We start from the raw sequence: 17,319 nt of genomic DNA, 5'->3' as shown, positions 1-17,319 counted from the left end.
AGAGGAGCACCGGGAATCCGTCTGCCGTGCTGCCAGCAGGGTCCTTCTCCTGACCCCGCTCGAAGGGGCACCAGCCAGAGCCGCAGACCGCTGATCTAATTCAGCTGAGCCGCTGAAGTAGAATGTTCAATGAGTCAGATAAAAAAACCTGACGGGTCGTATATTGCCCGGGGGCCGTAGTTTGCCCATGCCTGGTCTAGGGGGAACACAGTTTGGGGGGAGGGTCAGAAATGGAAAAGAATATGGGGGTTCTGGTAGATCATAGACTTAATAACAGCATGTAAAGCCAAGCTGCAATATCTAAAGCGAGCAAGGTAATTTCTTGTATTAAAAAAGAAATAGACTGCAGAGATGGAGAGATTATCCTGAAGACCATATCTGAAATATGCAGTCCAGTTTTGGGCACCAGTTCACAAAAAGGACATTGTGGAATTGAAAAGAGTGCAGAGAAGGGTGTGTGTGTTTGTGTGTGTACACATATACACAATGCACAGGAACAAATTATGCGCTCCGGGCATGTGACCAAACCAATCTGCATATTCCTTTCTTACCCAAACATAATACAGGTAGTCCCACATAGGGATGGCTCCTGCTTGCTGTGTGCAGAACTGAGGGGGAGGGGCGGTTTGTATGACTTGCAGAAGAAATCTTTTGCTAAACACAGCTGAGGTTGTGGGTGATCTTAGGGGGTGAGCTCTTTCTGCAGCCTCTTGTAACTCTTTAATGACCAAGACAAACTCTGCAGTTGTTTTTTTTGCATATCAAAGCACAGCTTGCTCCAGAAGGTAATAAATGTCCAGGCTCTATAAAGTTTTTTTTTTGTTTGGTTTGTGATTAACTCACAGTGAGGATTTTATACAGTAACTGACACCACACTGCCTAATAAAATGTTGAGACAAACATCTGTTCTAATTGCAGTTATTAAAGTAATGTACCAGTTCCGACTTACATACAAATTCAACTTAAGAACAAACCCACAGATCCTATCTTGAATGTAACCCGAGGACTACCTGTAGTTATAAAGTGGTACAACCTGGTAGGGACATCTCCCGGTCTTCCAGGTTCTTATTACATCACCTGACCCAGGCGCAAGATCGAGTGACGTAAATGCAAAAGGGCTCTTCTGCACATGTGCAGCCATGTGCAGAAGGAGCACCCAAGAGCCTCCTGGGATGCGTCATGTAGGTATCCTGGGAAGCTTTGCGCTCCCATTTTTTAAAAATTATTATTATTATTAATAATGCTGCACTTTTTTTTTTTTAAAGAGGGTGTTGCACTTAAGACTTAAGTAAAAATTATTTTTTTTTTTTTATACACAAAAGGGTTGTCTACCCTTTTATGTAAAGTGAAAGGTACGCTTTCATGGGCACTTTTTTGTCAGATTCCGTTTTCTATAAAGAGAGCCCAATTTCATTATTTTTATTGTATTATATATACAGATATATTTACCAAAAAGCATTTGATAAAGATTATATTGTTTGTGTACATTTTTTTAATGAAAATTTTTTTTTTTTTTTTGGCGGGCTGTTTAAATGATGTTACAAAATATATAATGGTGTGTGTGTGTGATAATTGGTCATTTCTAGGACAAAAATGTATTATATTGTTGTACTTGAACAAAGTAAAAATTGAATTGCTGTAAAGAAAGGGAGTAGACATTTCAAATTATTTGGTGGTTGTACATCATGGCTACAAATAGTAGCTGGCTTGGATTTGAATTTAACTGAAGAATGCTGTAATTGTAGAATTCCATGGAATTTGCAGCCACAATAGTGTCAGACATGGCTGTACCTCAGCTCTGTGGGCACAGCTCTCCTCCATGCACCCCGCCATTATGTCTCCTCAAACAATGACATTAGGTAAACCTATAAGGACCCAGCTTTTTAGTTGCCCATTCCTTGCCTGAGGGGTTTTTTATTGGATGTTTTTCTTGGACTTTTCGTGTTTGCTGTCTATACAGTGCCTGCTGGTCCTTCAATAATAACAGAGATCTCAGTCACTTGGCTGCTCTCTGCCTGGTTTAATATCAATGCTTCTCTATGTCACCCTAAAAATAACACCGGTACTTTTAGTTTTTTCTCACGAATGACCCCAAATATCAACCTGTGCTGATTCTGTGATTTAACTTACCCGGGCTCTCCGGTCATTCAGTGTAAGCTCCACCCACTTCCCGTTCCTTTGCTGCCATCACTTCCAGGTCGTTGTGGTGGATGGGAACTGGCTGCGGTTTCGCCATTGCTTAGCTTCCCGGCCGTTCTTGTGTGTCTCTCGGCAGAATTCCCTTCATTCCCTTTGGCAGCTCTCCCTTAGACCGGCATCATGTTGGAGGAAGCCGGAGAGGTGTTTGATAATATGCTGAAAGCGTCATTCCCGCTTACCTTCATCGTCTTCATCCCCGCTGTGCTTCTCCTCGTGTCCCCGCTTCAGGCCGAGGCTGCCCATGAGTTCACCGTGTACCGCATGCAACAATACGACCTGCAGGGACAGAGCTACGGTCAGTGACAGCTGGGGGCCCCGGCCCGGGAATGCCTGTGTCAGGATGTGTATAGGAATATGAATGAAGATTCATATTCCTATACCAAGCCGTGTACAGCCTGCTCCTCGCCATACACATCCTGTACCCCGTGCAATCACTCCTCCCTTAGACTGTCAGGGGTAATGGTTAGGCCCAGTGAGGGTGGTCACTCGATCAGGCCAAGTATATCTATGACAGGTGTCACGTGTGTGCATTGGTGTTTTCTAGCTAGGAATACATTGAGGTCAATAAAAGGTCAGTTTCATCATTAAAGTGATTTATAGCTGAATTGCTGAGTGATTATTTCTTTCAGCGTTTGGATGTAGTGAGAGAATGGCAGGCCTAGTGTCTGCCCATGTTATCATGCCATCAAGAAGACATATTCCATACCATCCTGATAGGTCCTCTAAATCTTTACCACACTGGGTTTTTGTTTTCATTTTGCAATATATTTACATGAGACATATGTTTTGTAAACATCCTTTTGTTTTGTAATTCATCTACAGTTTGATTGGAGAGGGTGTGCTGATTTACATAAGGTTTGGAAGATACCTAGCTTTTAAATAATTACACTGTTGAATTTATTCATGGCAAAACTAGCCTACATACACATGTGTAATAGTTCTCGTCTGATAATCAACTCAGGGCTGATATCGGACGAGAATCTTGTGTGTGTACAGTGCCCGTTGTTCGTCGCCCTGGTGGATGCACGGACGACAACTAACACCACTAACACCCCCCCCCCAAAGAGAGCAGAACGGTGCTGGTTGTACCGTTTGTCGTTGGAAAGGATCATGAAAGATGCTTTCCAACGACAATTATTGCAGGTTTGTACATAACCTTAGTCATACACATTAAGGTCAAAGAGACAGATTGTACATTTACAGCTGTGGCAAGGAGGATGTCCTGCTGCCAAATTACCCCAGTGGACAGTACTGATTGGCTTTTAAACTACAAAATGTAGCAAATTGTAATTTCCCTCTTTTTGGAGTGGTTGATGCTCATAGCCTATGGGAATGATAAGGTCACGGTTGTCTTTTTTATAGGATAACCTACCTGCAAACTACATCTTTGTTACTCAAAGTGATTGTTCATGATTGTCTTAGGTGAAAATCTAGTTTGTGCACAGATGTATCTCTACATTGTTCAGTAGGTTGTTGGGGATCTGACATGTTTGATCACCAATGACTGCTGTCCCTGTAAAACCTATGGTTGTCCCCATGAATCGACACCTCCTACGGTTATCCCACTCCCTTCCTCTTCAGAGAGCAGCGGTCACCATCCTTTCAGACCTCACGGACCACTAAATTCATAATTTTTAATCCCGTGGACCAATGATATGAATTTTTTTTTAAAAGATAATATTTATGGTCTCAATGGTGCCTAATAAGGGCTCTGATTCATTGTTCAGCTATTGTTCAGCTAAGTGAGGTATTACTGTTACCATTAATTGTATTATTTTTGGTAGTACTAAAGAAATGCAAAAAATTAGTTTTCTTTTTCTCACTCATGGGTTTATTTCATTCGGATTTAAGACCAAACAAGAAATAATAGTTATCAAATTCAACTATTTGATGCCATTAATTATAACAGTTAAAAAAAAAAAGGTCATACTTACCTAAAAGAGCATCTGAGAAATAAACAAATAAAATAAAACAATCAGATGATAATTGGTATTCGCAGAGCTGGGTGACTATTGTAATAGTCGAAACAATACTGAAGCCTACAGCTCATCAATAGTTGCCTCATGCAACTTAAACTACACTGATGTCACGCTGCGCCTCCCTTTTTTTTCGAGTACAGTTCTTCAATTTAGTGCAATATAAAAGCTAAAATTGTCCTTTAGAATATAGGAATTTATTAGAATATTATTTTTGTTTTAATATTAACAAAACATAAAAATTGCAAATAATGTCCAAATTTTTCTTTGGACCACCAAAACTTTCTTGTGGACCACCAGTGGTTTATGGACTGTCATAGAGCAAAGGAGGCTAAGTAGAGTCAGGCAGCCTTTTGTACAGAAAATGTTACTGAATTGTCACCTGAAACAATCACCGATGATCGTTCCCCGAGTGTGTGTCTTTTGTATTAGAATCAAATGCAATAGTTTAAAGAATTGCTGTAATCTGTCCTAGATGATAGATTTGATATTGATGTAAGAAAGAAAAATCTTATTGTGCTATACCTATAGGCCTATGCAAACTTTTATTTACCTATACTTTTCTTTGTGTAGGTACTCGCAATTCGGTACTTAACACAGAAGCTCGTACAGTAGAGGCAGACCTGCTTAGTCGGCGATGTGTGCTTATGCGCTTAGCAGACTTCTCCTTTCAGCAGTATCAGAAAGCTCTTCGCCAATCAGCGGGGGCAGTGGTAATAATTCTGCCCCAAGACATGGCAGCCCTACCACAAGATATCGTTCAGGTGAGAGAATTCCAAGTTGCTGGTAAAACTACAGAAAGAAAAGTGATTTGCTGACTTTAATATTGCTAGTTGCTTGGATGGTTCAATGCTTTCAAGTCTCTGAACTGTAGCACGTATGAAATAAGTCAGATGTTCTGCATCCAGTTTGTTCTAGGATAGTATTAAAGCCATTTGCCCAATATCGCAGCAATTCAGCTAGCATTTCATAGGGCAGTTTTGTTCTGATAAACTTTCTCTCTATACTGTGTTTATGCTTAGATAAAAACTTAGATAGATAGATAGATTTTCTTACTGACTAAAATCTCTAGGATCTCTTTTTACAAATTTAGCTTGGAGGTGGTTTAAATTAAAGAGAAACTAAACTCAAAAGTCCCCCAAAACACAAAAAAATACACTTGCCTTCAATCCCGCAGGTCAGTCAATTGGTCCGGAGGTCTCTTCCATCGGGTCCCGCATCGTCCCAGCATCCGTCTTCAGGCCGGTGTTCAGGGCATCGCCATCTTCTCCTTTTCTTCCGGATTCTTGTTCCTACGTCACCCAACCTAGGCACGAGATCGGGTGACCTAGATGACGGAAAAAACTTGCCGATCTCACTGCGCATTCGTGAGATCAGCAATTTTTTCCCTTTTGACGAAAGATCTCCTTCTGCACACCTTTTTTTTTTTTTTTTTTTTAATTTTTTTTTATTTTAAGGGTGTTGCACTGAAAAAAACAAACAAAAAATAAACAGAATTTTTACCTTACATAAAAGGGTTGTCTACCCTTTTATGTAAAGTGAAAATTCTGAGTTTAGTTACGCTTTAAGAATATAGTTTTGTTATGTAGAATTTAGGAGCATGGGGTAGTTTAATCTTTGTAGACATTACTGCATATGGCACTAATGTTTTCCCTGTTCTCATTGTTTTGCAGCAATTCATGGATATCGAGCCAGAGATGCTTTCCATGGAGACTCAAGTCCCAGTATACTTTGCAGTTGAAGATGCAGAGCTTCTATCTATATATGAACAGACTCTTACAGCTTCTGCAAGTCAGGGTACCTCTTCTGCTGCTGAAGGTGACAGAATTTTAGGATGAGGTTTTAATATAAACAGTTAATAAAGGATAAATACTTTCTAAGATGCTATGTGTATCACATAATCATGTAACGTATAATTTCTACCTTTTACAGTGCTTCTTCATACAGCCACAGCCAATGGTTTTCAGATGGTGACTAGTGGAGCCCAGAGTAAGGCTGTTAATGATTGGCTTGTGACCAGTGTGGAGGTAAACTTGCATTTAATATATTGCAATATTTACAATCTCTGATGTTTTTTATTCTATATAAAAGTGTAATTTCCTAGTGTGTGTATGTATGTAATTTTCATCTTCAAATTTCACCAGCTCAGTGCCTAGTCCCACTTCTTGTGGCGTTATTTTCTGAACTGTTACTTTTTTTCATGGTATGATCCTCTCAAGTGATGGTTGCAGTTTTCAGGGAATTTTAGCATTACCATTTCAATGTGTGTGTTTTTTTTTTCCCCACTCTACTACAATTATTACTCACTAGCCTGTATTTTCTTGTCTTTATTCAGGGACGTTTGGCTGGTCTTGGCTCAGAAGACCTTCCATCCATTGCTATTGTGGCTCACTATGACTCATTTGGAGTTGCTCCGGTAATTCTCACACCCATGCATACTAATCTAGAGTACAGGACATTCTGTATGTGTTTTACATTTTACCTGTAGCTTTATGAGATTCGTAATATATTAGTATGTGTTTTCCCTAAGTGGTCATTGAAAAGACTAAATTACATATTTGAAATCCATAAATGTATATGATCTTGGGTGAAGCCTTAAAATAAGCTTCCTGTGTATGCAATGGCAGATGTGTAAAGCAAAATGTGTTGATGGCAAACTTTGAAAGCACTATAGAAGTATAATTGCAAGAATTTTCAAAACAGAGGTATTCTGACAACTGTTTTCTTCTTTTCAGTGGCTGTCATATGGAGCTGATTCCAATGGAAGTGGGGTGGCTGTACTTCTGGAACTGGCACGTCTCTTCTCTCGACTTTACACTTACAAGCGAACACATGCCAGGTTGGATTGCCAGACCTAGAAAACTTGACCTAGTTAAACCAGCTTTTTAACTGGTTGTTTGACTGGGAATGAATTGAGCAAGACCTTATTCACACTCATATTAGGCTTGCAGAAATTCAACTGCTTTTTTGCAGTGTTCTGTCTTGCATTGAAACTTTATTTGGTGTGAACCATTTTATTTATTTTTAGGTGAAAGTTCTATTTGAATGAAAAGTTTTGCAAAATCATAATTTCTGTAACAAATCTAAATTTGTGTATATCCCAAATTTCTATTAGCCCAAGTACATAATTAAATGTGCAATGTTGCTCTAAGGAATGTAACATGTATACAAGGTGCAATTGATTGTGGTATTTAGTGTACAGAGCGGCATAAAGATTTAGTAGTTAACTGCATGGGATATATCCTTAGATATCTTGTGTTTTAGTAAGCCAGACCAGTTATTGGTATTTACTATGAAATGTGCAATGTAGTGTACAAAGGCAGCAGTCAGGACTACGTAACATACAGCTCAGGGTACAGTCTGCAGCCATCTTAAATACATTGGTGGTCAGTGGAAAAGGGCCCTCTTACAATGGTGATTAGGTAGCCAAACAGATCATTGATATTGTTGCTTTTTCAGGTGTGTTTTAAAATGATAGTGGCTGATTTACCACTAAAGATGTTTGCGGATTGTCAGATTCTCTCCTTTAAAAATGGGGCCCCCATATATAGCCCCTGAAAATATTTATAATTTCTATTTACATGTATAGAGGCAGACTGTCTGCTTTGTGTACCTGTACTACTTCCAGGTTCCTAAAGACATCCTCAGGGTTTGCTTTTAGAATATTATAGTAAGAATTTTCCGTTAACATTTCATCCATTCAGCCTTTGCAGTTTTGCCATCAGGAAATTTGGCTACTTGTTAAAATAACTAACTTAGTAGTGAGGGGTGAGGGCTTGTTGCCTCTCTAGGGTTATTGTTTGCATAATTTAGTTGATTAGGTTTTGGGCGTCCCTTGCTGCTTTAGAAGATTACAAAGGATCCTTTCTGGCACCCGGAGATGACTGCCTGTTTAGAGGGAGTTTTTCAAAATATGTGCAGTCTTATATTGCTGCTGCAGGTATCAAATGTTTTTTGGACCTATTGTTGAATTTATTCTCATTGGCAAAACCCTTACAAAGCAAACATTTTTTTTCTGCATTAGAGTTCAGGCTTTACAAGAGCAGAAAAGCTTCTTCATTTGCACATTAATGCATCTTGTCCTCACCTGGCACACATTTTTCTTTGATACAAATGGGACATACAAAAGGAATAGATGCTCTTCACCAGGATGACACATGCCTTTGATGGATGGGGTGTTGAATATATTTTTAATTCTAATCAGTGCCCAAAGGATAGTGCATCTAAAACTTTTACTGATTTCAGCTATGCGTTTTACAGGTACACAGGCCTGGTCTTCTTTTATTTCTATTTACTGGTTAAGATGGTAACTGTCGAATTTGCTTTTGCACGTATGTGCTTTCTTATGTAATGTCCTGTTTTTATTTATTTTTATAATGATTTATTGTTCACTGTTCATTATTTTTCATTTCTCCCATGTACAGCTACAATCTGCTGTTTTTCGCATCAGGAGGAGGGAAGTTTAATTATCAGGGGACAAAGAGATGGTTAGAGGATCACCTGGATCACACAGGTACTGAAGCATGTTGACTAGAAGAAGCAGCCACAGAAAAAAATGGTCAAGGGAAACCTGTGTGAGATAAGTGTGTGGACTGCCATAACTGATCATCCTCAGAAAATGCTATTTGTCTGGCTGTTTTGCTTAGCTTTTGGCTTAATTTTTTTATTGGTCATTATTGCAGAAGAAGTATAAAAGTCAGAATTTCTACTCTTATACTCTTTTCTCTCTCTAAAAACAAAACAAAAAGCCTACATAGTTGTAAGGAGATGGCATAGCCAGTCCAAGCAACGTTTTAATGGTATAGGTAAAAAAATCTAATTATCTGTGGCTATGTTCTTGTAGCCTACTTCTTCATTGTTCGTTATCAGTTGTTTTGGTCTTCCCCTAATTTTGATGTGTAGGAGAGGATTTTGGATTGTAATTTAATTTTTTTGTTAGTCTGAATACAAAAAATTTTACACATTATTATTTTTTATTTTTTAAGATTCTAGCCTACTTCAAGACAATGTGGCCTTTGTACTTTGTCTGGATACCATTGGAAATGGAAACAGTTTGCACCTCCATGTTTCCAAGCCTCCAAAAGAGGGAACCTTGCAGCATGCTTTCCTAAATGAGTTGGAAATGGTAAATGACTAACGTTCAAGATAAATAGATTAGCAAACTAATATGTAAAGTGTATACTTTCTTTCCCTGTTCTACCATTCTGACTGAGTGTTTTCTTGTACAGCATGAAAGGATCTGTAAGATTGTTGTTGGCAACAAGAGTACAAGGAATTGGGAGCGTGTGACCTGTTCTTCTAATAGATAGTATTTATTATACTTTTTTTGTGTGTTTTAATTATTTTTCTTATCTTTTTGGTAAAGATTATTTCTAGTCAGTTCCCTGAAGTAAAGTTTTCCATGGTTCATAAAAAGATCAACCTGGCAGAAGATACTTTGGCCTGGGAGCATGAGCGGTTTGCTATCCGAAGACTTCCCTCCTTCACCATCTCTCATTTAGAAGGACATCGCAATGGCCACCGTAACAGTGTGTTGGATCTCAGGCAAGATGATCACTAATATTTGTGTGGGAAATTATGTCCATGCTACATTGCTTAGCAATAACATGAGCTTAGAAAGGTTTTGTTTTTTTTAACCAAAAATTTTTGATGTTTTATTTAGGCACTGTATATATTATTGTTATTTTTATTTAAAAACATGGACTTTCATTGACATTGGTTTGCTTTAAAGGTGGAAAGTAGACACAGATGTTCTGGCCCGCAACACCCGTATTATTGCTGAGGCTTTAACACGTGTCGTTTATAACCTTACAGAGAAGGTAAGCTGTTTCTAAAACTGCACTGGTTTATGCATTACCCACACAGAATATTTCTTCATATAAAAGTGACTTTTTTTTCATTACTACAGGGAGCCCCAGCTGACCTGCAAATATTTACACAGCAGATGGTAAGAAGTTTAGTTTTAGTCCTTTGCTGGAGTGATTTATATAATTTTGTCTTCCTAAAATTAAGCTTGTTTTCTAGTTTTACTTAAGCATGGGGGGGGGGCATATTAATAAAGTAGTGACTATGACATTCACTGAAGGTGAATTAATCACTGTATTAAACCTAAACAATAAACCACATGCATCAGAAAGGTTTACCTAAGTTGAATGTCACATTCACTCATATACATCATAGTGGTGTTTATTTAATATCAACATTGATGGATAATACTTTTCTCTTTAAAAACCTGCTGTTGCTGATCACTTCTGAATATGCAAAATATTTAGCTTTCACAATAGTTTGTTAGAGACCTGAAATGAGTAAACAATATTAGCAAGTATTAAAGCCATAAAAGGCAAAAAAATAACATTTTCAAAAGAAGGTCCACAATGGCAATGTAAAAAACAAACCTGTACACTTATATTTCCTGACAAAAAAGAAGTTGTTCATTGGCATTTCAAACATTTATTAAGATGCATTACATTTATACTAATGCAGGAACTTACCTATGGGGACTGAATAAAAACTCATGGATATTGTTCAGGACAACCGCACAACTATTGCACCTTTTTTCTATTTAATTGAAATTGGCATGTTTGACTTTTGTGTTTGACTATTAATAGGCAGACTTGACTTGCCTGCCTGCACATGTGCCCCAGTTTCAAGATTGCTAAATGTATATGTAACACACTTTTGTCATTTGCTAGAAAAGTGTATTGTTTGTGTTGGGAAGTTTGGAGAGGAAATCTCTGCCTTCTGATTAGGTATTAGGATTTCTTTCCTCTCCAAAATGATGTTATTAAGCCCAGGCTCACACTAAATTTATGGGGCAATAGCCCTGATTTCTTGTACATACTTGGCAAAGTGTATGTTGAGAACAGTTTTAAAATGAAAAAGCATGCAATGTGATTTGAAAATGAACTTGTGCAAATTTGTTTGCATTTTACTTGCAGCAAGTTCAAAAGGAACAGTTGGATGCACTGATGCAGTGGTTGACAAGCCAGCCACGAGCTGCACAGCTAGTGGATAAAGACAGCACTGTCATCAGCACTCTGGAGTATTACATGAGCCGATATCTGAAGGATGTGAAACTTTATCAAGTGAAGGCTGACAAAAGGTAAGAAGTATGGTTATTACCGCTGCCTCTGATCTTTGTATGAGTTGGGTCATTTGCAGTCTCTCAAGCAGGAATATTCCATTCACTGCAGTTTTAAATAGAATTTGTTGGCAGGGGACCGCTTCATGCTGATGCTTAATATTCAGAGTAGATATGCAATCACATAAAGAGGTCTAGAGGTTTTATTGCGACAGACTAATTGTTATGAAGGGAATACCTTCATAATATGTCAGAAAATGGCTTAGACCCCACAAGGGTAAAAATTATCTGTCACACAAGTAATTTGCTTCTTCAATATTATGTAATTATGTATGTAATTTAGACATTTTATGTATGTGTACTGCACTTATTTACTAAGACTTTCATTTTTTTTTTAACAGAGACCCTGAATTTGTGTTCTATGACCAGTTGAAGCAAACCATGAATGCATATCGGTGAGACTTTTGTTTGTAATTAAAGTTTTTTTTTTTTTTATTATCTTTAATATATACAGTCTTTTGGTGCTTGCAACTGACAATTTTAAAATAGTTGGTCGTTTTTGGTGCCATTTGATGTCTGATTGTAAAGGGTCTTTGAAACATTGTGTGACCATATTAGTATAGAGCACTAATTAATTATTTTACCTTTCAGGGTGAAGCCAGCAATATTTGATCTCCTCTTAGCTTTGTGCATTGCAGCATACCTTGGCCTTTCATATTTTGCAGTTCAGGTATGGATACAACCTTATTCTGTGACAGAAGACTTATTTGGTGTCCTAAAGTTTATCGACCACACAAATACATGTAGCAATGACAAAGCTGAACGTAAATAAGGATAAATAAACACTCCGACAGACATAGCTGGTCGAGAGTTTAAAAACTGAACAATTAACTTAAATACAGCAAATATTGCTAAAATAGCACTGCCATCACCCCCATGCTGCATATACCCTAGAAGATTAATCACCCTCCATAAGGACTGTGGGCAGCAGTGATTACTAATTAATACAGAAAGCTCCTGCACAGGGGCAAAGTTTCATGCTGAATTACTGCACACCTCTAGAAGAAATACACATGGCACACTAAGATTTAACCTTCCTACTTAGCTTACTGTTACTATCCATGATATTAACAGGTTGGTTTTGACCCGTGTCTTAAATCAGCCATAAAATACCTTCAAAACAATTATTTTTCATCCAGTTTGTTTCTTACCTCACTTGGTTACCTTGTTAGGCTCCTTATTCATAAAAAGATTGGTTTTAATATTTTTGGTGTGACCCCCTTGGCCTTTCTTTGATAGTATACCTCTTTATTTTTTTTTTTTAAATGGTAAAATGAACCTCAAGAGAATTATATAAGTAAATAAAAGGTTGTTATGTTACTAGACTATTACTGAGGGGTATTAAACATATCTCCTAAATATATTTACAAAAAGAGGGGGGGAGGGGTAATTAGGTATATAGTGTAGATATGACCTCCTAAATATTTGTTTTTTTATTTTTTATGGTAATATTAACTATAGTAGCATCTATGGTGTTATGGGTCAATTTTGACCCATATATATTCAACAAAGGCAAAAAAAAGTTTTTTTTCTTTCAAAAAAATAAAAGTAGAACAAGTAATATTACAAAATGTAGATTTGCAAGGTAAACAAACAACCAGGTAAACAACCAATTAGGCAAATCAAACTAATAGAAATTATTTGCGTAAGAACATGCATGTCTGTGTCTGTTTAGATGCATGTGTGGCAAAAAGTGAAACTTTTGGTGTGTTCCTTGCATAAAAATTATTTGCAGTGGAAGCATAATGTATTTGTCTTCCTGTCCTTATTGCTAGGGCAGACCTGACAGCTATTTCTTTTAGAATCAGGTGGATTCAATAGGGTTGTAGCTGTGCTGGTTGATGCTGAGCCAGAGCTGGCTGAGGATGCTGGCACTGATGCTCTTTGTGTTGTTCATGACATGGACGGAGTGCTTGGCGAGGCTGCAGCGACTGGGTCTCGGGGAACCTATTTCCTCTGCTCAATGTGCGCCTTAACAAGAGAATTTCTTAGCTTCTCAAGAAACCTTCTCCGCTTGTTTTTTTTGGTTCAGTTCCACCCCAGGTGGATGTGGGTCCACAACACAAACAGATTGTACACAGACACACCTGAGATGTTATAAAACACAAACATTAACAATCTCCTGGTCATTCGCTGACAAGTGTAGGTGGCAGTCAGGTTGTCCACTCCTCCTTGGTTTATATTGTAATCCAGGATAAGTACGGGCTTTTTGTCAGTTTTTGATGACACAGCTGCATCTTTGTTAAGAGTATCACACTCCGATTTCTTTTTGGACAATATCAAACAGTGGTGGTGTCTGTAAATGCAAATTTTGAAGTAAGTGGAGCCCTGCCCCTCACCTGCAAAATTTTGGTTGGCATCTCAGGTTTATTTTTTCTCATTGTGCCTACCATGGTAAGTTTCCTTCTGAGAAGTTCTTGTCCAGGGTCATATCTCGTAAAAAAAAAAAAATTGTCACAAGTGATATTGTGACCCCGCAGTCCAGTAGTCATATCAAGGACTACATGTTTTCCTAGACTTTTCTCTGGATGTCACTTGCAGGTTTGCCTGTGTAAATCTGTGGACTCCACTCATAGCTTGTTTTTGCATCACAGGCTGCCCAGATTTTTTTTCCTTATTTGCCTGGCTTACTGGGAATGTGTTATGTCACGGATATAAGTTGTGACAGTTTATGAAAATATTGATGGGTTCAATTTGAAGTGTACAAAGAGAGATAACACAAAGACTTGAATAATTATACTATTTAATAATAAAGACAGATAGATAAAACAATGCAGTTACAAACAGTTAGATATAACAAAAATACTTAGCTACGGAAGTGAGTTGCATTCATCATCCAAGGAGTCTTCCAAATAAATGGCTTGGCAGATGATCAAAAAACATGTTGCATACAGTTACTTCTGGTCAAGACTAGTTATTAAGCATGGCACTGTGTTTTTAACTATCCAGAAAACTGAGACAATGGCCAGTGTTTGACCAGTACTGACCAATGATCAGTATTTTACCTTATAAGGATACCAGTTAAAGGATGTCCTGCATTCCTTTAGGATGACCTCATATATGGTATACATATACCAGCATATACTGGTGAAGCATTATTGTTGGTGAGACATAATTGACATTAAATAAACTTGTGCTAACCCAACAGCATGTATTGCCAGAAGGGGCATTTTCCATGGAAAGGTACAAAACGTTCATCTACCGTCACCTGAGGCCCAGGGTGAAACATTAGTGGAAGGAGCTGCACCCATTTCTCTCAGACATCCCTGATTGGAGCAAGCTTGTCAGCTTTTGCTCTGGTATCCCTGTTGTCAAATCTGAGGACTCTTGATATCATTTGAAAGGTCGGAAGTGACATTGTTGACCGGAAAATTGTTCTGCCTGATGACGCATCCCAGAGACTGAGTGGCCTCTTTACAGGATCTGTACACTGCAGCAAGAAGAACACTATTATAAGCATCCAGGCATTCCTCATCAATGTCATTCCACATGTCCCCATGGACTTTTTTTTCTTCAAGGTTTGTCATAGAAATTATGACTTTTTTTAGTGACAGTGGCATGAACAATTCAAACCATGTCTTGATGTCACTTACTCTAGTCACAGCAAACATGGTGATCCCAGGGGTAATTTTAGCGTGTGTATGATTTCAGTTTTGGCACTAATTATTGTTATATAATCTTATATTATAACTGGGTCGAAACTGACCCTAAACAACACAAAGATCATAATTTTCACCACCGCATTTTATAATTTAGTGAAATTGAATATTTTTGTTTTATTATACATAGAGGATCCTGACAAAGTAAAAAAAAAACCTTGATGCAATAAACAAATTTGTGTAGTACTCATTATATTCATTGAAAAAATAAAACTGGGTTGTAAATGACCCTAAGTATATAGGAAGGTTAAGTATGAATTTAGAAATTATTTACTTATTTAGGAGTTCAGCTTTAAAAAATGGTTAAACTAATGTAAATTTTTTTTTTTTCCCAGAACTTTGGCGTTCTTTACAAACTGGTACAAAGAGTTGCATGGAAGCCAAAACAGGTCTGAGAACACATTCCTAAGCTATAACTTGCTTACTGAGAGCTTAATGGTCCAGTATTTTTTTTTCTTAAGCACTGGAGTTTGAAGGTCAACATAAACTCTGCTGCATGGATGTCAATGGTATCATCATCATATTTTTTTTTTTTTTAAATTTGTTTGTTCCTTCCTTTTAAATAAACTGCGTAGAACACAATGGAACTTGCTGACTAGACCTGGTGGTTCTGTGGCGCAGTTTAAGTCCTCAAGAAATGGACCTCTCATTGCGGGTACTCAGGATGAAAAAAGTGTGGTTTAAATATTTATGATACCAGGGAATTTCCCACCATTTTGCCTTTCGTTGTTTTGTTTCAAATCATGCACTGACTTCCTCACTGTTAATTCCTTGGTCATTAATGTTTAATTAAAATATGAATTGATGAGTAAAATATTAAAAAATGTTAAAACAAAATTGGCCATGATGTGTGATTTTTAATGTTGATTTGTCTTATAAAGTTCTTTTGAGCTGATAATTTACAAATGACTGTGACACCAGATGGAGTTAAAAAGTTCAACTGACATTGGGAAGTAATGTGGGCTACTACCAATTTCACCAAGTCTAGTCTTTTTGTTTGTTTGTTTGCTAGACACTTTTATTGAGAACAGGCAGTCCCCATGTTAAGGACATCTGACATACTGACGCCTCCTAGATACGTACAGGGCTTCCCTGCTCGCTGTGTGCAGAATGGGGCTTTCCTGCTCGTTGTGTTTTACTAAATACAACTGAGGTTGTGGGTGATCCTAATGATTGAGCTCTTTTGACCTCTTGTAACTCTTTAATGATCAAGACCATCTTTGCAGTTGTTTCTTTTTGCATATCAATGCACAGCTTGCTCCAGAAGTAAATGAATGTCTAGGCTTTGTGATTAACTCACAGGATTTTATACATTAACTGACACCATGCTGCCTAATATGTTGAGACAAACATCTGTCCTAATTTCATTTATTAAAACAATGTACCTGTTCCAACTTGCATACAAATTCAACAAACCTACAGTCCCTTTCTCGTATGTAACCCCGGGACTACCTAGTATTACAATCTTTTTGCCTCAAACTCTGTAGTCAGATTGATGCTGTTCCTCTGCTGAGCAGATCCTAGACAATGCCAAGTAGCCCAAATTCTCTGCAGAACAAGATTGTTTTTTTACATGCAAGTTACAGGCTCCAAGATCTGGCTGTTAGGCAAGGGTTTTTTTCCACACTTTGATCTAGCATTTTTTTTTTTTAATATGCACATAAATTACTTTTCCTTATCTGGACACAGAGTGTATGTAATGCCAATACCTTTTTGTTTTGAGTATAACAAGAATGTTAAGTTACTGTTTGCTGTGTGCACCTTGTTGGCGAGGTTTTTTCCTTTTGCTCTGATATCACCAAATCTTTGGATTATCTTTCTGCATTATTGACAATGGTGACCTGGGCAAATAAAGTGGGGGTATAGAGGGAACCTTTTTCTACTTTAGCCAAAATAAAATCTTTATGTAGTCTTTAAGTAGTACTAGACTTAAGATCCACATCTACCATGCCTACCTTAAAAACGTATTGATATTGACATACTAATATCGGCAAAGGTAACAAAAAATATATTGAAAAAGGAAAAATCGGAAAAAGGAAGTATGACCCTACCTGGATAATCAGGAAGTATTCTGCCAACCCTTTAATGATTCAAATATTAAAAAAGGAGAACGAAGACAAGGGTTTTTTTGGCATACAATGATCAAATAAATTTTACTCGAAAATAAGTGAATGTAGTGATACCAATAATCAATTTATAAAACACAATAGTGAAAGTGTGTAGTCAACTCTTGGTCCGAGGCAAAGGCAGCCCTAGACTTATAGTAATAGGGATACTTACTTTCTAAACGGTTAATTATCTGACTAAATAGTTGTAACAGTTATAAATGCTCCAAAATCTCTAT

The 17,319-nt window shown here is 37.6% G+C and overlaps 1 protein-coding gene across 1 annotated transcript; it reads left to right on the top strand.

Moving 5' to 3' along the window:
* The first annotated feature begins 2,177 nt into the window (after nucleotides 1-2,177).
* Nucleotides 2,178-15,812, top strand: NCLN (nicalin). The gene is made up of 15 exons (XM_072404724.1): nucleotides 2,178-2,494; nucleotides 4,749-4,939; nucleotides 5,849-5,993; nucleotides 6,108-6,202; nucleotides 6,511-6,591; nucleotides 6,911-7,014; nucleotides 8,600-8,688; nucleotides 9,161-9,300; nucleotides 9,541-9,719; nucleotides 9,907-9,994; nucleotides 10,084-10,122; nucleotides 11,114-11,277; nucleotides 11,658-11,711; nucleotides 11,908-11,986; nucleotides 15,311-15,812. The coding sequence occupies exons 1-15, from the start codon at nucleotides 2,320-2,322 to the stop codon at nucleotides 15,368-15,370; spliced, it is 1,683 nt and encodes a 560-aa protein (XP_072260825.1). The 5' UTR covers nucleotides 2,178-2,319; the 3' UTR covers nucleotides 15,371-15,812.
* Nucleotides 15,813-17,319: the final 1,507 nt, after the last annotated feature.

This window comes from Pyxicephalus adspersus, chromosome 3, assembly GCF_032062135.1.
Source record: "Pyxicephalus adspersus chromosome 3, UCB_Pads_2.0, whole genome shotgun sequence".
Classification (NCBI taxonomy): Eukaryota; Metazoa; Chordata; class Amphibia; order Anura; family Pyxicephalidae; genus Pyxicephalus; species Pyxicephalus adspersus.
The sequence above is the reverse complement of the archived record's forward strand: the minus strand, read 5'-3'. Positions and strand labels throughout refer to the sequence as shown.

What these genes read in the sequence shown, in the direction of transcription:
- NCLN (XM_072404724.1), top strand. Translation starts at nt 2,320, where the DNA reads ATGTTGGAGGAAGCCGGAGAGGTGTTTGATAATATGCTGAAAGCGTCA. An exon ending in CAAGTGAAGGCTGACAAAAG is followed by an intron (nt 11,278 to 11,657) that starts GTAAGAAGTATG and finishes TTTTTTTAACAG; the next exon opens with AGACCCTGAATTTGTGTTCT. An exon ending in TTTCATATTTTGCAGTTCAG is followed by an intron (nt 11,987 to 15,310) that starts GTATGGATACAA and finishes TTTTTTTCCCAG; the next exon opens with AACTTTGGCGTTCTTTACAA.